The sequence below is a fragment of the Vombatus ursinus genome, unplaced genomic scaffold (genome assembly GCF_900497805.2).
Source record: "Vombatus ursinus unplaced genomic scaffold, bare-nosed wombat genome assembly UNPS02003292.1, whole genome shotgun sequence".
NCBI classification, from domain to species: domain Eukaryota; kingdom Metazoa; phylum Chordata; class Mammalia; order Diprotodontia; family Vombatidae; genus Vombatus; species Vombatus ursinus.
The window spans coordinates 8995774-9017468 of record NW_020943070.1 but is presented as its reverse complement, the minus strand read 5'-3'; the positions used below and the strand labels follow the sequence as shown (position 1 = coordinate 9017468).

Here is a 21695-nt window from a genome sequence, read left to right as displayed (position 1 = left end):
TTCTATAGTTCTATATAGTTATAGAATTTAATATAGTTATATATAACTATATTTCAATATATTTGGTTTCCTTTGTAATCTTCTTAATTTAGGCATCTAAAAAAATATTCAGAGAAGGGGGTCCATAGACTGCCCTAAAGGGTCTATGACCCCCAAAATGTGAAGAACCCCTGCAATGACTAACCAAAGTAGGCAAGCCAGGGCAACATTTAAAGTAGGGAGGGGTATTCTTCAAGCCGTCCAAGCATGGTGGTGTTCTCTCCTTCAAAGCCATTGTGCCCAGAGACTGCATTTCTGTTCTCTCTCTAGCAGTACATTCAGGTAAATGCTTTGTCTCTGATTTCTTTTCCAGGAGTATTTTTCTCTGGTATCGTCCAGCCCTCACACCATCTCCCAGGATAGTACAGTTATCCCTTCCACATTGCGGGGGTTAGGGGTATGGTGCTCTCATGATCTGGAATATCTTCATAAAATTTTTTTGCTCTCCCTTTGTACCACAGAAGAAGTCTGAATTATTATGTTATTAAAAGAGAAAACATATTGATATTATACAATATTATACACATCTTTTATGCATTTCTGAGTTTCTAAACTTTTTCTGTGTCATCTGTGGCTTCCACAAAACTCCCCCAAAATTCCCATTTAATTCCTTATGATAACCCACGATATATCCAAACCATGATGGAGAAAGTCAAGATGTGGAAGGAATAACTGTAGTAGATGTGATGCACATTCATTCCATTTCCTCTTAATTACAGACTGGACCTGAGATTTCAAGAAAACAGGGCTCCCCCAGATAAGGAAAACTCCCTCTTATCAATGGAAGTCACCAGACCCAGTGGTTAAGTGAGCTGCCCCGAGTCTATTCGCCAGTGTGTGTCAGTATGTCCTATTAGAATTCTTTGATATCAATCAATTAGCAAACATTTCTTGGGCACCTACTATGTGCCGGGCAGACCGAATGAAAACGGGTAATTATGGTGCTTTGGATGAGACTGTATCTGAGCTTAGAATCAATGCATCAATAAACATTTATTAGCTTAGAAGACAGCTAGCTATGTTTCTGGTCTGCAAAGAGGAGAAATACAGATCCAGATCTCATGACAGTGGACTTCAAAGACTTATTGTTGTTCAGTCATTTTAGTCATGCCCAACTCTCTGTGACCCCATTTGGGGTTTTCTTGGCAAAGATGCTGGAGGGGTTTGCCATTGCCTTTTCCAGCTCATTTTACAGATGAGGAAACTGAGGCAACCAGCATGAAGTGACTTGTCCAGGGTCACCCAGCTGCTAAGTGTCTGGGGCTGGATTTGAACTCAGGTCTTCCTGACTCCAGGCTCAGCACTCTATCCAGTGCACCACACAGCTTTCCCTTCGAAGACCAGTGGCCAGTATTTTGTAAGATAGAATGTTGCTTAAAATGGGTGGCTGGGAGATGATGGTAACTGTTCAGTGATGAACAGTTCTTATGTCTTACATCTTTGAGGCTGTTACACCACCTTGGGGCCATTCAAAATAACCACATCCTTAGATGGTTGGCAGCAAGTAAATAATTAACTTAATACAGTTAATAATAATTATAATATAATAATAGTTAATAATAATAATTAACTTCATATAGTTGGTAAGAAAGTAACACCTAGAGAGGATGATTTACAAGCAAACAGACTAGAGCTTGGACAACTCCATCCACCAGTGTCTCTTCTGCTTGCCTGTCTGGGGATGTCTCCTTAGACCTGGGTTTACAGAAGAGTTCTAAGGCCTCACAGAGGTGTCATGGTGCATTAGCATATTTTAATTCATTTCTGAAATGTGGGTGGGACCCCTGGGAGTTATGGAGACACACTAAAACATATGCCATGTTGCTCCTTGGATCTAGCCAGCATGGAAGGGGCCCAGGGCTTGGTTGTTCAACTGCCCAGCAGAATCCAAGGTCCCCAGACCCTGACCAGGAGCTGTGCAAACAGCTAGAATGCAGGGGCAGGTTTTTAGATTAAGCAGAAAAGAATTCACCAAACCAGGGGAATTTAGTCAAGGAATGTTTCCTGTGCTCCCAAATTATTCTATCTGAACATGCTTGTAACTTATATAGAGAGGTAACTTCCCTTACCTATCCTCTTCAGGCATATTTTTTAAGTTAGAGGAACATTTTCATTCCTTCAACTAAAGAACTGTCCCCACTTCTTCTTTGAGGGCAGGGATTTTAATTTTTTTTTTAATCCCCAGCTGCTAGCACAGTCCTGGTACACATTCACGAGGATGCTGATGGTGTTGTTCAGTTGTTTCAGTCCTATCTTACTCTTTGTGACCCCATGTGGGGTTTTCTTGGCAAAGATACTGGAGTGGTTTTCTACTCCAACTCATTTTACAGATGAGGAAACTGAGGCAAACAGGGTGAAGTGACTTACCCTGGGTCACATAGCTGGTAAGTGTCTGAGGCAAGATTTAAACGCAGGAAGATGAGTCTTTCTGACTCCAAGCCCAGTGCTTTGTATAATATGGTGCCACCCAGTTGCCCATCTGGCACACAGGTGTTTAATAAATGCTTTGCTGAATGAATGAATGAATGAATGAATGAATGAGTGAATAGAATTTATTCTATATTCATAGGGTCCTCTCTAGGGAACTGGAGAGAATATAAGCTCTTTGAGGACAGGAACTACTTCATTTAAAAAAATTTTAGTCTGTTTATCCCTACTACCTGGCACATGTTAGATGCACAATAAATGCTTTGCTGAATGAATGAATGAATGAATGAATGAGGGTCTGGACACAATGTAAATTCCTTGAAGATAGTATGATTTCACTTTTTTGTCTTTGTATCCCCAGTGCTGGGATGGTGTTTAACAAATGTTTTGTTGAATAAATGAATGGATGAGGATCTAGATAGAATATATGCTTGAATGAATGAATGAATGAATGAATGAATGAATGAATGATGCTCTCAACAGAATGTAAACATCTCGAGGACAGGAAGTCATTCCTTTTTTGTCATGGTATCCTCAGGGCCTCACACAGTGCCTTGAACCTCCTACTCTGACAGGTCTTTGATTACTCTCAGGTGGTCAGGGGAGGCAGGTCACCCGCACTGGCAAAGCTGGGAGACGCTCATCTGCATCCTCTCTGAGCGTGCCACAGAGGCCCACCCCGTGAGCTGGGTCCACTCCCTCAGATATACTGGGTTTCACCTACATTACCTACGGAGGGAGCCTGGGGTCCTACACATCTTTGCCATCCTTTACATGACTTTTCTGGAGTAATTCTATGAAATGTGTCCCTGTCTGCTTACGGGCTCATCACACACCTTACTTATACATAGCAGGTGTTTAATCAACGTTCATAGAAAAAAAAATCAACCAGTCAATTAAGTTAAATATTCTGAAATTTTCAAAGTCTGTTATTCCAAAATTGGTTTCCTTCTCACAAAACATTCTCCCTTCTCCAAAATTAGAATGTTTGAAAAAGAATGGGCATAGCTGTATAATTAACCAACTCACAATCTCTCTGGGCCTCAGTTTCTTCATCTGTTAAATGAGGGGGTTGGATTTGATCAGGGGTTTTTAACCTTCCTCGTGCCACAGCTCTCTTCTGGTGAGGCTTAAGGACCCCTTCCCCAGAACATTTTTAAATGCATAAAATAAAATGCGTTGTATTACGAAGGAAACAAATTCTACTGAAACATAGCTGTCAGACTATCAGAAGAATGCTGCCCGGATCTGTGATTCTCTTCGAAGGTGCTTGATGAGGATTTGTCCCCCAGATCACATCTGCCTTGGATGCTGCTCACGTGGGTAAGACTGGAGGACGGAGTAAGTTGGCAGCCCAGAAGCTGCTCTCTCCTGTGTGTTTCTGGAACAAGGTATGTGCCTTCGGTGGCGCTGCTGAGGCAGTCCTTAGCCAACTGGCGAGGCTTTCATTGGGGCTGGGTCCTGGACTGTCTGTCCCTCGGCCCGCCCAGGTTAAGTCCTGAGCTCTTGCTAGGAGCCTTGCCTTGTTCCCAGCTGAACACGGGGGACGGGGGACGGGAGAGACACCTAAGGCGTCCCCTAAGGTAAGTTCTACACAGAAGAGATGGTGGGTCTTCAAACTGCATGGGAAGAAACGGGGCTTTGTTTTTTCCACATTGGCGTTTAGCTGAAGAGCTGTGTGTACCTCTGCCTCCTGGTTGGCCCAATAAAGCCGTGCCCAGGGTTTGTGCCTATCCCTGTTCCCCAAAGTCTAAGGTCATTCCGGCCACCTCCTTTCTTTGCTCTTTGTGTGGCTTTACAGCAGCTAGGCACAGAGTACCAGCATCCAGGGATTGGGAGCCTCTCCCCCCTGGAAGGAAGGGTAGGTCGAGCCTGCAATGAGGAAGCCACACCTAGGCAAGGCTTCAAAATGCTTCCTTGGTGGAGTCTGTGGCAGCCAGAGATTAGATGAGAAAATGAGTGTAAGGAATTTACGTGAAGGGATGCCACTTGGACTCAATTTGTTGAGGCCTAACGCAAATACTTAATCAGCTGCCATTTAAGCATAGGAGTGAAGTACAAAGTACTACAGCTGGACAGTGCAGTGAACAGCGTGCTGGATACAGGGCTGAAAGCCCTGACTCCAAATCTGGCCTCAGGCACTTACTACCTGTAGGACCCCAGGCATGTCACTTATCCTCTACCTGCCTCAGTTTCCTCAACTGTAAAATGGGGAACATAGTGGTACCCATCTCACAGGGTTACTGCAAGAATCAAAAGAGTACAGACCTTAAGTATCAGCTATTATTTTTACTACTACTTCCCCTCCCCAAGCCTCAGTTTCTTTATGGGTAAAATGGCTAAGACCCTTCTAGACCTACCCTCTGTGATTGAGGCTGCCCTTGAGAGTCAGAAAAAATGGAGTCTTGGGGCAAAAACCTGTGGAAGGCATGAAGTGAAGGCCCCGATGTGAACGCCGAGTCACCTTTGGGACACTGAGGCCTGGCTGTGGTTGGACTCAATGCGTGCTTGGGGAGGAAAGCGGGCTTCCGACTGACTGTTCTCACTGGACTGCTCCCAGACACTGGCCATGCCACTCCACATTCCTGGCCCCGACTCAGAAAGGATGCGGCCACTCTGCCCTGGCTGGTGCCGGGTCTCCCTCAGCCTGTGCGTGGGCATCCCAAGGACTGTGAAAATTAAATACTGATGCTGTAGTTTCTATTTTTATTTCACTCTGTAACTGCATTCTGTTACCTTATTCTATATTTTTATAATAACCTGAGCCTTTTCTTTGTCCCTGAGTGAAGCAGCTTGTGAGTTCCAAAATTCTGCCTTCCTCTCAATTAGATGCCAAAGTTTATTGTCCCTATCGATCACCTTTAATTGAAGAAACACTCTGAGCCAAGTTCTGAGGTTCAACACTCTCATAAAAAACTCTAATTCTAGAGGCAGCTAGGTGGCGCAGTGGATAGAGCACTGGCCCTGAAGTCAGGAGGACCTGAGTTTAAATCCGGCCTCAGACCAAACACTTGACACTTACTAGCTGTGTGACCCTGGGCAAGTCACTTGACCCCAACTGCCAAAAAAAAAAAAAAACCCAAAAAACAAAACTGTAAAATCTAAGGGAACCGGACCTGTAAATCACGTCGTGCCAAGGAAATTTCAGCTCCTGAGAAACTCCATGCCATCTGTACGTTATCCTCTGCTTCTCCTTGCCCAATTAAGGGTGGTCTTCTCTCATTCCCAGGAGCTGGTGAGTCCACATTCCTGCTCCACTATCAACAGCCTCAGGATGCAGCTGGGCCCTTAAACCCACAAAGCATTCCTCTAAAGGGGGGGGGTCCTGATCCCATGTGCTCTCCTTAATGTCACCAGTCCTGCTGTCCTCCCCCCACGATGCTGCCCACCTTATACCCAATCGTATTACTTTCCCACCTGCCCCATGCTCTTCTTTGTTCCACACTTTTAAATTGAGTGGCATCGCCAATTCCTGATCTTTGGTTAAATTGAGGCAAGCCACTGACCTTTCTGTTGGAAGGCAGTGCCCCTGTTAATAAAATGTTATCTTCCTTGATGTGGAGAAGCTCAAGGCAGAAGGAACAGAAGAAGCAGTGGCCGGGGGGAAGGACAGGGAAGATGGCCCAAAGCACTGCTGGACTGAAACCCCACTAGATGCTGACAGGATGTTTCCTTCCCCAAGCCGCGCTTTAAACATACACACACATTTTGCAAACAATATGCCTTTTCTTTAAAAAATGGTTTTGATTTTAATTTTTCCTAGAGTACAGGTTTGAATGAAATATATTCATTCAATAAATAGAATAGCAGCAATACCTTCCCAGTCTCGTCTACATGGGATTGGCACCAGAAACGGTGTCAGCCAGCAGGGCGCCCCATGCTCTGAGTCGGCAGCCTGAGAAGAGGCCTGCCGGCAGCACCACACTGTCTCCTGGGCACTGGCGCGTCCCGGTTTCTCATATGCCCCTCTGGTGTCAGGTTGCCCTGGAGGCCCATGACCCCTCCTTGGAAGGCAAAGCTGTTCAGATGGAAAAGCTCCTGGGTCTCGCCTAAATGTCGCTGATCCTTCTCTGTTTTTGCCTGGCGGCCGTTCCAGGGACCACCTCACTGCTCTGGCCAAGAGAACTCTGCCAGTGGTGCCCACCTCTAACCCCTGGCAGGCCCCTCTTTCAGGGGCCTTGTCCACTCTCCCCCCTTGTACACAGCTGCCTAGCCTCAGTCCCTTGGTCTCCAGGTAGCTGGTGGTCCCTGGGTAGCTATCCTGTCACCCCCCACCCCCCACCCCATGAGCCATCAGTGCCCCAGAGCCTGGCGGTGGACGTGGACAGGCGAGTCTGGGCCCAAGGAGAAAGCTGCTTTGAATGCCCACACAACAGCCAAAGTTAGACCGCAACCCTTAGGCCACGACCCTTCCTTTGGGGGGGAGCCTCAGGAGTGACTCTGTGATGTGCTACCGTACCCGAGGGAGCTGAGGGGGCAAGCCCTGACCTTCGAGGTGCCATCGGGATGGCATCTGCCACAGTCTGACTCGCTCAGTGTCACTGCAAGCGGAGGCTCTAAACGGCTCAGACACGGCCCTGGGAGGCTGCCGCTCTCTCCCTGCTGCCTGCTCTCCTCTCATGGCTGTGGAAATGAGGATACAGGCTTCCTCAAGCGCTCTGCCCATTCTCATTCGGTCCGTTCTGGCCACTGGCTGGAAAGAAATAAAAAGCTGCATTTATACATAAAAAAGCGGGTGGGGTGGGGGCGTCCCGGCTCTCCCTCTTCTGGGCAGCCTCACTTGTGCGCGGGGAGGCCGTCATCGGCAGCGGCGGTGGCAGCGGCATACACTGCCCCGCTCAGCCCACACTCCTCGGCTCCCACGGGGTCTCCTAACTCCTCCTCTGAGTCGTCGTCGTCCTCCTCCTCCGGGGCTGATGAGCCGGAGGCTGGGCCTTTGCAGATCTTCAGGTGGCGCGTGAGGTGGTATTTGGTCAGATAAGCCTTGGAGCACTTTTCACAGACGTAATCGCGCTTTCCTTCGTGGGAGTTGAGATGCTTCTTCAAGTGATTTGTCCTCAGGAAGAGCTTCTCGCACTTGGGACACTTAATCTGCCGCTCTCTGGGGAGCACAAAGAGAAAGCCCGCTTTTGGAGGCGACCTCAGGCCAGCCCCGACCCCTGCTCCTCCACACACCCCCACAAGTGTGGCAGAACTGGCAGAACCCTGTGCCTGGAGGCGAGACCCGGGCTAGAGCCCCACCCCACCAACGGAGCACGACGGTGGGCCGATCACTGCCCAAGTCCCGATCCTCGACGAGCCACACAAGATGCAGGGTGTAACGGGTCCAGCCTCCCCCATTTTACAAATGCAGAAAGTGAGGCCTGGAGAGGCCCCGGGCCGCCTGGCCTACGTTACGTACTGTGTGTGGGTGAGCACGTGCTGCTTGAGGTCCTGCCGCCGCATGAAGAGCTTGTTACAGTAGTCACACTTGAGATTCTTCTCGCCGGTGTGGATGACCATGTGCGACTCCAGGTGAGCCTTCTGGGTGAAGGACTTGTCACACAGCGCACAGCGGTAGTTCTTCTGGCCTGGATGGCAGCGGCACAAAGGACGTGCTCGTGAGGCCCCCCCCCCACTCCCCCGTAGGAGGCCCCGCCCCGGGGGGGAGGGAGTGCCCCAGGGGCAGCCTGGGGGTCGGGGGCCCTCCCCCCCGGGGTCTCCCCTCCTCACCTGTGTGGATCTTCAGGTGCGTGCGCAGGTTGCTGGGGTCGCTGAAAGCCTTGCTACAGAAGTCACACTTGTGGGGCTTCATCCCCATGTGGCCCATGAAATGCACGTGGAGCTTGGATGGCGAGATGAACGCCTGCGGACACATGGAGCACTTCCACTTCCTCTCCTTGCTGTGGTTGGGCCCGTGGCCGCCGCCGTGGCCCTGGCTCGGGAGGTGGTGGTGGATGTGGCTGCTCAGGTGAGCTTTGAATTCTGTGTAGGAGTTGCACTCCTTGCCACAGTTACAAACGTGCACGTCTGGGTGCTCAGGAACACCTACAGGCAAAAGCACCTGGGTTAGGCCCCATCCGTGCCTCGGGACCTTGGGACCAGAGACATCATGGACACCCGCCGCCGGCCACTCTGTACCCGGGACGAGGAACCAGCCCCAGCTTTCCTCAGACACTCAGACGGACAGGATGGGGACGGATGGGCCAACACGTACAGGCAGGAAACAAGGCCTTACCGCAGCGCTCTGTCACCGGCATGGGAGTCCCTCCTGCGTCGGCCACGACCGACTTGTTAGAGCAAGTCAAAATGAGGCTAAGCACGAGAAGGCTGCGGCGTGAGAGCCCACCCGTGCCACCTAGACAAGGGACTGCCCTGAGGAGGGGCCTAAAGGCGCAGGGCACAGCTCTGGGCACACCTCCCACCTGGCACAACCAGGTGTCAACAGTGGCCCCAGCCCTCGGCTGGACCAGAACCTCGGAGCAGACGGCACGGGTCTCACACAGGGCACAAGGTGAGAGGGACGACTAGTCCTCAGGGCCAAGGACCACAAAACATCTGTGCGGGGTGCGAGGCCACTATGGTTAGAGGGCCTGGAGTCTGAGAACTGGGCTCCCTGGGCACCCATGCGCACTGTCAACCCTGTGGGCCTCATCCCCTCTTCTGTGAAACAAGGGGCAGGACTCAACGGCCTCCGTGGACCTCCCACTGCCCATTCACGGTCCTGTGAAGGTCACCACAGTGGACTAAGGGAAGGGCGCCACTATGTGGGGTGTGACTGTGGAATCACACGTGGACATTTAGAAATGCAAGATCTCCCTGCCACTGTCTCCCAGGAGAGGAGGGGAGAAGGCTCAGCCTTGACCAGGGGTGGGGAACCTGCGGCCCCTAGGCCCTCAAGTGCAGCTCTCTGAACCCAAACTTCACAGAATGAATCCCCTTAACACAAGGATTTGTCCTTTAGAAGGCCACAGGTTCCCCACTCCTGGCCTTGACCTTTCTTTCCATCCCAGAATCTCAATGGTTCGGAGCCACCCAACGCCCGGCCCCAGCGGAGGTTGGGGTGTGAAGGGACATCCTCATCCTGTGGAAGGAGACTGAGGCCTCTCGGGCGGCCACAAAGGGACACAAGTTAGTATCCGCAACGAGGCTGATTTCTGCTCCTCCCATTCTTTGTACCCATGATTTATGAAAGAAAAGGAATCAGAGCACCAGCTCACCAATCTGCTGGGCGTAATCCCGGCTGTAATAGAACAGCAACTCATTTTCCGGAGGGATATCCTGGGAGGTGCAGAAGTAGATTTTTCCATCGTGAGGATAAGCGACCAGATTTTGTTCTTCCCGGTTCCTGTAACACCACACATTTGAGAACCGGTCAGGCTCGGGATTTGGAAATGTCAAAAGCACACACAAGCCAACACCACAAGGCCATTGCTGAGGCTTCTCCACGATCACTGAAGGCACGTATTTACCTCCAAACAGGATTCCCCTTGGGACACCAGCTCCCTGATCACGAGAAGGGGTGCCCTAATGAGAAATAAACCCCCCAAAAAAGGAGGGAACCTGGTGTTCCTCCCAGACCCCAACGTGTGCTCCAGGTGAGATGCTCAGTGTCTGAACTGTCACAAGTAAAATCAACCAAAGGAATGCCAGGCCAGGACACGGAACTTACTTGTCTCCCAGTACCACAGGACTCATTACATCAGCACCTGAGATAGCAGCAGATTGTTACACGGGACAAAGAGAAAGGAAAGGAATGCCATACGAGGGGGGGTTAAGAACAGGCCTGAGGCCCGTGCTGCCACGGTGAGGAAGAAGTCCTCCCGAGGAGGGCAGACACCACATACCGGGCACGGCAGCTCTCGGCAGAGATCCACAGGGAAGGGGCAAAGAGGAGGAGAAAGCCAGGATTCCCTGCTCAGGGGAACAGAGGCTGTGATGACAGATGGCAAAACTGATGGCTTCCGGGGGCAGGTCCCCACGACCTAGCCAAGCAGACGCCAGCGCCCTCCTGCCGGCAATTCACCTGAACACAGACGAGACCGACCGAGGTTGCCAGCATCTGTGAAGGGCTGGACAAGAGACTGAAGACCTCAAGGGCACAGGCTGTGCTTTCCATCCCCGCTGCCCACTGCAGGCAAAGGACACAGAAGAGAAAAATACATTTGGAGATTGGGCACTGGCTGAGGTGGGTGTCTGAGAACTGGGGTTTGGACTCCTGAACCCCAGTTTAAAACAGAGGGATGACAGATGCCTGGCCCAAGAAAAACCCCCAAACAAGGCTGCTAAGAATGTATCTGCAGGCGCCTTGCACACCTCATCAAAAAGGACTTCCAATGACAAAGGACGGGGAAGAAGATGGGGGAAGTCGTTTCAGTCATGTTTGATTCTTTGTGACACCATGTGGGGTTTCCTTGGCAGAGACAGTGAGTGGAGTGGTTTACTATCTCCTTCTCCAGCTCATTTTATAGATGAGACACTTCTCAAGTCAGATACCAGTCAGTCAACAAACATTAAGTGCCCGCCCTGTGCCAGGCAGTGCTCTAAGCACCAGAGACACAAAAAGAGGCAGAAGACAGTCCCTGCCTTCAAGGAGCTTACACTCTAATGGCTACAAAGACGGAAGAAGAAAAGTAGTTGACATCCCCAAACTCATAGGAGACAAAATCGAATAGAGGAGACAGCTGTAAAATGGGATAAATGAAAGGGGAAGGAGCAGTAGCACCATCTCCTAACAAGGCGACTCGTGTGACCGCATGAGAACATCCAGGACCCAGAGGGGAAGTCAAGGTCATGGAGTCATGACAAGGAGCGGTCACTGGAGGGGAGGAAGGAGGAGTGTGGGAAGGAATGAAGGAAGCTTACTAAGTGCTAGGCCCAGTGGAGTCAAACAGAAAGTCAGACACTCCCTGCCCTCAGGGAGCTCACATTCTAACTCAGATGGGAAGCAAGGCCCGGCAGCAGATGACCACAAGAGCAGCGTCCTGTAAGAAGGGGGATGCCAGAGCTCAGAAAGAGCGGAGGTGGACAGAGAAGCCACAATAAGAAGAGAGGGTTTGACCAAAACAGGAGAGAAATGAGTCCCAGGAGTGAAGGGCAGACTGGGGCCTTCCCTGGGGCTGAGCGGAACAAAGCCGCCCAGGAGAGGCGGAGCTGCTGCCCTGGGAATGGGAGGACCAAAGGGCCCGATAGGGAGGGGCCGCCATGCAGAGGCCTGTGCCCGGCTCAGGAAGAAGCATGAACCCATGGCATGAAAGACCATAGAAAAGGAGGCAGGGAGCACAAGCCTGGAGAGGTGAACGTCTGGATTTTCAAAAAAGTCAGAGAATAGGCCGGCGAGCCCGCTGACTGATTCCTGGGAAAGTCCCAGAATGGCTCACTGGAGAGATGGGAGCAGGGCCTCCCCAAAACTGGCCCGGCCGCCCCAGGAACGGACCTGACAGGCTGTCCTCGGTGCCTTTTTCTGACAATACTGGCCCAGGGCAGACAAGGGGAATGCTCTAGATATGGGACACACGGGCCCTGGCAAAGCTTTAACTTAGCATTTGGGGATAGAGATGGATTAGAGGATGACACAATTTAAATGCCTTGAGAAGTGGTCAAGCAGAAATGGTGGATGGTAAATGACCAAGGTCTCCAGTGGAGTGCTCCAGGGGTCAGCCTCCACCCTGGTCTGGTTAACAGTTTTATCAATGACTTAGAGAAAGGCTTAAAGAACTACAGTGGATGACACAGCACCCAAAAAGGTCTTAAAAAGCCACGGCACTGGGATAAATCGAATAAGATGAAATTAAATAGTGAGAAATGTAAAGTCTTGTACTCAAGTTGGAAAAACCCAACTTTACAAGTACAAGATGCTTAGAGAAGAGTTCTGAAAAGGATCTGAGGGTGTTAGTGGATCACTAATGAGTCAGCAGTCAGCTATAGAGGCCAAAGAGCCCAGGCAATCCCAGGCTGCATTAGGAGGGGCCCAGCTGCCAGGAAGAGGGAATGATGACGTTCAGTACTGTGTTCTCATCATGCTCATCTGGAGGACTGGGCCGAGGTCTGGCCACCAGCATAAGGACAAGAATGAGTGGGCGGGGTGTCCAGAGAAGGGCCTTGAGTCTACGTCACATGAGAATCAGCTGAGGGAACTGGGTGGGTCTGGAGCCGAAAGAAGACCCCAGGGGAGGGATCACACCTGTTCCTTCTGACCTGAGGGTGGAAGCAGACGCAATGGGTATGAACTGGAGATGCCACACCCCCTGGAGCCTTCCAGCAGAGCCGGGATGGCAGGGCAGGGGGAGGGGTCCCTGCCAACTCTCTCAACTCTGAGATTCCGTAACGTCCCCACTTATGAAACATACTCCAGGATAACTACGGTTTTCCACACTAACTGGATAAATTAAGATACACTGTTCACAACTCAAGGGAATTACGTTTAGGTTAACAGTGAATTTAAGCAGCCCCTCACACTGAGATCTGGGGAGCATTAGTATTATGCTGCATCAGATTCATCTGAAATCCATCCTGACAAACGGGGATGTTTTGTCAGACCCCATGTCTCAGTCGAGATCACGGGAAGTTCCTAAAGGGTGTAACCTGAGCACTTCAGCCCCCCAAAGCACCTGTTTGTTAACCAGTTGGGGCTGGGCCCCTCCCCAGGGAACTATTCTCCTGTCTTTCTGCCTCCTTGCTGAAAGGAGGGGTAACTTAATCTCCACAAGGAAGACAAAACCAGGGGGATCCCATTTGGGATGGTCCTGATTTTCTGACCAAGATTACTATGGGCAGTTGATGCCCATCAAACAATTAGCATTCCTTCACTGCCAGGGAGGGGTGTGAGCATCCACACCTGAAGGCCAACCTGCCTACCAATTGGGCTTGTCTTACCTTTGCCGAGGGCGGTCCCAATGATGGACTGTTGGGCCAATCGGAAGGAAGACACACCTAGGTTTAAAAGACCCTGGTGGCCCTCACTTGGGGTCTTTGGTCATCCAGAGAGGCCACGAACCCAGTTTATTGGTTACTGCTAGCCTAAGAAATTGCTCATGCCCTGGTTTTTTGCTGAGGTGCCAGCGAGACCTTTTTACTAACAGTATACAAGTTACTGTTACTAAAATGCCATCCTGCCCTAGAGAAAACTATGCTTCAGCGCCATTTTTACTTGTTACAGTTTTGGCATGGGGGATTTTAGGGTGAAGGCCAGGTCCCCCAGGTCCTTAGAAGAATCTTGCGCTTCTTTGGGCCCGGGTGAACATTTTCCACCTGACGAGTGTTTTTTTTTTTTTTTTAGGGAATTGTGGCTGTGACCGGACTCTCCCCTGAAACCCAAGATCTCTGGGCAAGGAGGTAAGTACCCCCTTGTGGATATTTTTGCATTAAAAGCTGCAACTTTGTGTACATTTTTGGAAATAATTGACAGTAAAAACCCAGTTCTATTCCCTGGACTGCCTGTGAAGGGAATCATTTGTCTCTCCACATAGGACTGGGGGAGATAATCAGGGGGTTGGTTTGGGTGTGCACCAATTTTCAGCATTCTTCCAAGCTTACAAAATGAGAAAGTCTCATATTTCTACCAGAAGAGTAGGCACTAGTTTGCTTCCTTGGTGAGCTCCAAGACTTTCTGGAGAATTGAGAAGTTCCTGATGTTTCTAGCCAGAGAGTTACAAAGTATCCTACTGGTGGTTTTTTTGTTTGTTTTGTTTTTTAGCTTTGGGAATTGAGAAGGACCCATTGAACCATCACTGTCTAGTCTCCTAGTGGGGGTCCTAGGGGAACAGACCAAATTGATTTGTATCCCACTATTGGCCTAAAGGGGATCTGTCTTTTTATGTGTGTGAATGTGTGTAAGGCAATTTTCCCTCATGATCAAATCGGCCTGGGGTGCATGGTAACAGAAGCAGGCTTTTCTTTGCTCTAGCTGTAGTTTCATCAGGGGTACTGAGTGACAATGCCCCTTGAACACACTTTGGGAGAGAACCTTCCATCGGCTTATAAACCGCGTCTCCAGACAAAGGACTGAACCCATTAGCAGTAGCACCTATGTTGGGTGAGCACGGCACTGGGAACCCAGTTATAGAAAACCATGGTCAATGGGGAATCCTCTCCCAGGAGGTTCTCGTTGTACCAAAAGCACCAACAGGTTTTTCCTTGGCCACTAACTGACCACTAATTCTGGTGCTAAGAAACGGGCATCAAGTTTTGGGTTTTTTTGTTTGTTTTTTTTTTTTGTCGTCGTTGACACCTTGAACAGTTAGGAACGGATCCCTGCAAGGAGAATCCTGGGATCTTATTAGATTAATAAACCAGATTCATAAACCGAGCACCAGGCCCATGACTAGGCCATTTGGCTAAACCATGTGGCCCCTTGGGGAGCACCTCCTGAAAAAACAAACCCTATCTTAGAAGGGCATTCTTGGAATCATATCTCTACTGGTCACTCAGAAAGCTGAGCTGGAAACAGAACCAGTAAAAATAAAGAAATAAAATCTTTTTAATTTCTCCAAGCAGAAGAGGTACTTTACCTGATAAAGGAAAGTAAAATCCAGAGGCTGCTACTGAAGCCTCAAGCTAAGGTCAGAGGGAAGACCAAATTAACTGTCTTTCTGTGTCACAGATTTTCCTAGGTCAGATTTAAGAATCTTTCTTTTTTTTTTTTTTTTAATGGAGAGAGAATTAGCAAAAATAATGTGCCAAAGGCAGCTCCTTTGGAGAAGCCCTTTGAAGCATGGGATACAGGAGAACTCTCAACTGAGCCAGGCATGATTTAAAAAAAAAAAAAAAACCCAAGCAATTAGGTTTTGTAGCATCTGGTTTAAAACAGGGAAAAATTCAGTTGGTGAATTATTCTGGCTTCAGTTTGAAACTTTTGATTATGAAAACCTGAAAGATTTAAGATTAATCTTGGAAGATAAAAACCTAAATCAGTTAGACTATCAGTATTTATGAAACAAATTAACTTATCCTTTAAGTAAATTTAAAACATCTGATGGCATTTTTCCCCTTCAAAAAAAGTGAGTCCTGCTCGAAGGAGCAATGTAGTTTTTATTAGGCAACACCAGCCTTTCAGGCCCTTGGACCCCTCCACCTGGAGAAGTTAATTCCTAAATTTGATGAGGACCCCGGAGCAGTTATAGCACTTTGAAATCACAGTTAAAAGTTATAATCCTACTTGGGAAGATGTAACTGATTTAACAATGACTCTCCTCCTCAGGAGAGAGATAGCCATCACAGAAGCAACAAATAGGTTGGCTCGGTGGGAGGAGGAGTTTCTGACCCCAAGGGTCTCCCCAGTCGGTCTTTACAAGACTCACACTGGGACCCCAACGACGCGGATGATATCAGATGGGAGCAGGCCAGGCAGTCTTTGCTTAGCTGTCTGAATGAGTGCACAGCTCGTCCAGAGAACCGGACTGAGTTCCAGGAGATGGTGCAGGAGGAGGGTGAGAAGCCTGATCATTTTTGACAGGCTGTGCAAAAGGGCTGAACTGTACGCGAGATTAGAGCCACCAACCCTCACGAGGCATGCACTGTTGACACGTACTTTGTTAATCATTAGCAGAAATAAGGCATGTCCATAAAGGAGACCCTAGATAGCATGGGATGCCTACAGGCCAGCTGAAGGATGCTGCCCGATTTAGAGAAACAGGGGAACAAGCTGTCACTGCTGTAGTGCAGGAGGCGTCAGTCCAAACCATTCGGGGCTCCCTCACACAGAAGCCTTCGGGGAACATCCCAAAATCTCCTTTTTACTGAGGAAGGAAGGGCCAAGTTGCCATAGATTGTAGAAAGAAAAGGGACCTCAAGAATGAAAGGGGAATGGATCTGGACGCTCCCAGAGAAACAGCACTGCGTGAGAGGGCTGGGAAGGCGAAGGGGCCACTGGTTCTGAGGAAGGATTTTTAGTTTTCTCAGAACATGAGGTCCTAGCCCATTACTCTCATTCCTTTCCCCACAACAGCGAACCCCATGTAAGCCGTAAGGTTAGGGACACATTCGCTAGACACAAGAGCCTCTGAATCGGTCCTAATGAGTAGGTCTGACTCCATGGGGTCCCCCTTCTGTGACGCTTTCCTTTCCCCTTCGACCTAAATCCCCTTGTAAAGCAAAGGGGACAAGATCACAAGATCATTACAGCTGAAATCAGGGCAATACGTGTAAAGAATACAAGTATACATTGATCAAGGTTTCTTAATACTGGCATTGAATGCAATCAATATAGAATGTCAGTAATTAATGTTTAAAAATATATGTTACCACTGTAAAAACTGTATAAGAAATGTTAAGAATTGAAAAAAGCAACTCTCGATTAGGAAATTACAGAATATTCACTCTCTCCAGATTTTTAAAAAGTAAAGAGTAAGTATACAGAAAAGAGAAGAGGAAATACAATTTAATTTAGGAAAATGCTTTGAGAGGCAGCTAGGAGGAGCACTGGATAGAGCGCAGGCACAGGCCATGAAGTCAGGAGAACCCGAGTTCAAATCCAGCTTCAGACACTAGCTTTGTGACCCTGGACAAATCACTGAATCCCAATTGCCTCCCTCCCAAAAATAAAAAGCTCTGAGTTGACTTAATCATCGTTTGAGTAGACCAGGCTTTTGTAAGTTGCTAACCAGGCCTGAGAGAACTCTGGAGCCTCCCCAGCCCTCCTGCGCCCCAACAGGAGCCAGGGTTTCTGCCCTGAAAGGTTGTGGTTTAGAGATTTTTGTAACGACTAAGAACAGCTTAATGGATTGTTTGAGGGATTTGTCCCACAGAAACATCTTCGTATACTGGGACTGGAAGCCCATAGTGCAAGTCTATCTCCCTTTCTGGGAGAGAAGGAGAGATAGGTACTTTCACCTCCTAGAGTCTATCAGAATCATAACTAACCAAGCAATAATTCAACAGAGTTTAGTTTTTATAGGTAAATTAATGAAAAAGTCACCTGAGTTGAAATGTACCAGACAGCTGAAGAAGTAAAAGTTTAGTTAAGCCTTTGGTCTGGACTAACAACTTCTTGAGCTAAAGGAAAAATGCAATTCTATAGATAGTCAGGATATTACTGAAATATAGAGACTTTAGGAATGGAGCTGTTAAGGAAAGTTTTGAAAAAAGAATACAAAGGACATAAGAGGTTTAAGGAAGATTTCCAGCGTCCATGAAACAAGGAGGGGAAAGAGAAGCTCCTCTGTGGTCTCCATCCCTCTCACACTCAGGGAAAGTAATGGGGGGGGGGCAGGGCAGAGCCAAGATGGCAGAGTGAAAGCAGTGATTTGCTTGAGCTCTCCCCCAAACCTCTCCAAATACCTGTAAAAAATGGCTCTAAACAAATTCTAAAGCAGCAGAACCCACAAAAAGACAAGAGTGAAACAAATTTCCATCCCAAGACAACCTGGATGGTTGATCAGAAAGGTATATCGTGCTGGGCGGGGAAAGCGTGGGGGCGCTGGCCCCAGCGATGCTGGAGCAGGCCTCAGAGGACTGAATCTCTGGAGGCTGTGGTGGTTTCCAGACTTCTCAACCTATGAACGCCAAAGACAACTTAGAAGGTCAGTTGGAAAAGTCTGTGACTTCGGTGAGAGAAGGAGCTAGGTCTCAGCCACAAGTCATGAGTGTGGCCTCTGGGGCAGCAGCTGCCTCCTGAGCTCCCGGCCCACGGACTGAGGGGAATCGAGAGGCTGATCTGAGCGGGACTGCAGGGATCTCTCTGCCAGTGCTGAGGCAGGAATCCCTTGCTGTGCCTGTGCTTGGATCTGGGTCACAGTTCTGAGGGGCGGTCCTGGGGCAAGGAGGAGTGCTGGTCTGGTGGAGCTTGTTGTGGTGGTGGAGAGGAAACACCTCGCCCCTTATCATACCACCTTGGAAGAACTGAAAATTTACAGGTCCCTAGAAGTACCTCTGAAAACAGCTGTACAAACCCCCGAAGCTTGGGACAGTATATTCTCCACATTAGAAGCAGACTCCTACCTTAACAAAGAGTTTAAAACTCAAGTAATTGACTGGGATCATGAGTAAGTAGTGCAAAAAGAGTCAGACTATATTATCTTACTTTGGTGACAAAGAAGATCAAAACATACAATCAGAAGAAAACAAAGTCAAAGCTCCTACATCCAAAGTCTCCAAGAAAAATATGAATCAGTCCCAGGCTTTGGAAGAACTCAAAAGGGATTTTGAGAAGCAAGTAAGAGAAGTAGAGGAAAAATTGGGAAGAGAAATGAGAGTGATGCAAGAAAATCACAAAAAACAAGTCAACATCTGCTAAAGGAGACCCAAAAAAATACTGAAGAAAATAACACCTTAAAAAATAGCCTAACCCAAATGGCTAAAGAGGTCCAAAAAGGCAATGAGGAGAAGAATGCCCTAAAAAACAAAATTGGCCAAATGGAAAAGGAAGTCCAAAAGATTACTAAAGAAAATACTTCCCTAAAAATTAGAACAGAGCACTTGGAAGCTAGTGACTTTATGAGAAATCAAGACACTGTAAAACAAATCCAAAAGAATGAAAAATCAGAAAACAATGTAAAATATCTCATTGGAAAAACTGACCTGGAAAATAGATCCAGGAGAGAGAATTTAAAAACTATTGGACTATCTGAAAGCCATGATGAAAAAAATAGCCTAGACATAATCTTTCAAGAAATTATCCAGGAAAACTGTCCTGATATTTTAGAACCAGAGGGCAAAATAGAAATTGAAAGAATCTACCCATCTCCTCCTGAAAGAGATCCCCAAAGGCGAACTCCTAGGAATATTGTAGCCAAATTCCAGAGTTCCCAGGTCAAGGAGAAAATACTACAAGCAGCCAGAAAGAAACAATTCAAGCATTGTGGAAACACAATCAGGATAACACAAGATTTAGCAGCTTCTACATTAAGGGACCACAGGGCATATTCCAGAGGGCAAAGGAGATAGGATTGCAACCAAGAATCACCTACCCAGCAAAACTGAGTATGATCGTTCAGGGGAAAAAAATGGTCATTCAGTGTCATAGAGGACTTTCAAGCATTCTTGATGAAAAGACCAGAGCTGGATAGGAAATTTGACTTTCAAATACAAGACTCAAGTGCAACATGAAGAGGTAAACAGGAAAGAGAAATTATAAGAAACTTATTAAGGTTGAACTGTTTACATTCCTGCATGAAAAGATGACATTTGTAACTCATGAGACCTTTGTCAGTATTAGGGTAGTTGGAGGGAAAAAATTATATGTATCTATATCTATCTATCTATATATATATGTAGATAGATAGATAGATATAGATACATAGATAGAGGACACAGGGTGAGTTGAAGATGAAGGGGTCATATCTGGAGAATAAAATTAAGGGGTGAGAGAGGATTATACTAGGAGAAGGAGAAAGGGAGAGATAGAACGGGGTAAATTATCTCAAAAAAAACGGAAAAGAAAAGGCTCTTACAGTAGAGGGGAAACAGGGAAGGTGAGAGGGAATGAGTGAATCTTATTCTCATAGGATTTAACTTAAGGAGAGAATAACATACACACTCAATTGGGTATGGAAATCCATCTTACCCTACAGGAAAATGGGGGGGGAAGGGGATAAGATAGTGAGGGGATGATAGAGGGGAAGGCAGATTGGGAAAGGGGGTAATCAGAAGCAAATACTTCTGAGGAGGAACAGAGTCAAAAGAAAGAATAGAATAAATGGGGGGGCAGGATAGGATTAAGGGAAATAGAGTTAGTTTTTCACAGCATATCTACTATGGAAGCGTTTTGCATAACTGCACATATATAACCTATATTGAGTTACTTGCCTTTTCAATAAGGGTGCGTGGGGAGGGAGGAAGGGAGAAAATCTGGAACCCAAAGTTTTAAAAACGCATGTTTAAAAAAAAAAAGTATTCACATGCAACTGGGAAATAAGAAATATAGGAAATGGGGTACAGAAATCTATTCTGCCCTACAGGAAAATAGAAGGGGAAGGGGATAAGAAAAGGGGGGCAGAGATAGCAGGGAAAGCAGACTAGGGGAAGGGGTATTCAGAATGCATGCCATCTTGGGGTGGGGGGAGGGGCGAGATGGGGTGAAAATTTGGAACTCAAAATCTTGTAGAAGTAAATGTTGAAAACTAAAAATAAATAAATTTATTTTAAAAAAAAGTAACAGGAGGGGATAAGGACTTGGTCAGCCTTTTTGAGTAATTTTGAAATAGAGAAAAATTTTAGGGAGTTGGGAATGCTACCTTATGTCTAAGAATGAACTCTCCATCTTGAAGGCTGACAGAAATTTTTTTGAGTTTTTAAACACTCATTAGTAGTTACAAAAACCCAGATTTGATTTGGTCAAAATATGTCCTGAAACTAAATGAGAATGTGGTCTAAGTGTGTTCCCTTATTAGGATAATTGTGGTGGATCAAGACCGCTACTTTTAAATCTTTGGCAGTAGATTAGCTGGCACACAAGAACAAATAAATATTCAATATGAGACCATTTGTAAAAATAGATCTAGGCACGACTGACTCTATTCTGGTCTCATTTTAAAGGGAGTGTGGTCTCCTAAGCAGGAGAACGGTGATTAATGAGAATCTACTATCTGGCAGTAAGACAAAATGTCGAGAATGCACGGGTCAGGAAAATCTGAGTTACACTCCGATCTCGGGAAAGTTGTGTTACTTTATTTTACTCATCTGTAGTGCCTAACATAAATTTGATCATTCATTGTATTAGAAAGATCATTAGAAAAGTGAATTCTTGAGGCCAAGATGGCGAAGGAAAGGCAGAGACTCGCCTATATTCTCTCCCAAATCCTTCCAAATGCCTTTACAAAATGACTCTAAACGAATTCCAGAGTGGCAGAACGCACAAAAAGACGGAGTGAAACAATTTTCCAGCCCAAGACAACTTGGGTCAGCAGAAAGGTCTGTTGCAGTAGAGTGAGAGTGGAGCGCAGTTCAGTGCAGGCTGGGCCGGCACAGACAGGGTCGCAGTAAACCAGGAGCAGGCCTCAGGGTGACTGAATCAGTGGCAGCAGTAGCAATTTCCGTGCCTCTCAGCCCACAGACAGTAAGGGGATCGGATGACGGGTCAGGAGATTTACGAGGGTCCCCTTGCGGGCAGCAGGGGCAGGACTCTGCTGCATTGCTGATACTTGGATATGGGCTGCAGTCCTGGGTCTCAGTTCAAGCGTGAGAAGGAGCATTAGCACAGCAGAGCCTGCGGCCCCAGAGGAGCAAGGACCCTGGTCACGGTTCCAGGGTTGAAAAAAGTGCTGCACGGTACAGGACAGTAGTAAACACACCTCTCCCTAGATCACACCACCTCG

General features: G+C 47.6%; 1 protein-coding gene and 1 long non-coding RNA gene across 4 annotated transcripts in view; both read right to left on the bottom strand.

The window, feature by feature from the left end:
• LOC114051432 overlaps positions 1 to 5666 on the bottom strand; it is an 8574-nt gene extending 2908 nt beyond the window's left edge. Inside the window, exons 1-2 of the long non-coding RNA XR_003570144.1 lie at positions 5583 to 5666; positions 4827 to 5135 (exon numbers count right to left, since the gene is read on the bottom strand). This is a non-coding gene — a long non-coding RNA (uncharacterized LOC114051432). The remainder of the gene's footprint in view (positions 1 to 4826; positions 5136 to 5582) is intronic.
• A 524-nt stretch (positions 5667 to 6190) lies between these two features.
• Positions 6191 to 21695, bottom strand: part of PRDM4 (PR/SET domain 4) — a 41926-nt gene continuing 26421 nt past the window's right edge. The window contains exons 9-14 of one of the 3 annotated variants that reach the window (XR_003570143.1): positions 9666 to 9793; positions 8179 to 8493; positions 7868 to 8036; positions 7247 to 7567; positions 6955 to 7177; positions 6191 to 6573 (exon numbers count right to left, since the gene is read on the bottom strand). Coding sequence is in view for 2 of the 3 variants with exons in the window: in XM_027873773.1 (XP_027729574.1) it covers positions 7135 to 7177; positions 7247 to 7567; positions 7868 to 8036; positions 8179 to 8493; positions 9666 to 9793 (976 nt within the window). In the remaining variant the exon portion in view is untranslated. Of the gene's footprint in view, positions 7178 to 7246; positions 7568 to 7867; positions 8037 to 8178; positions 8494 to 9665; positions 9794 to 21695 lie in introns of all 3 variants that reach the window. The other 2 variants (XM_027873773.1, XM_027873783.1) reach the window with 2 other exon arrangements.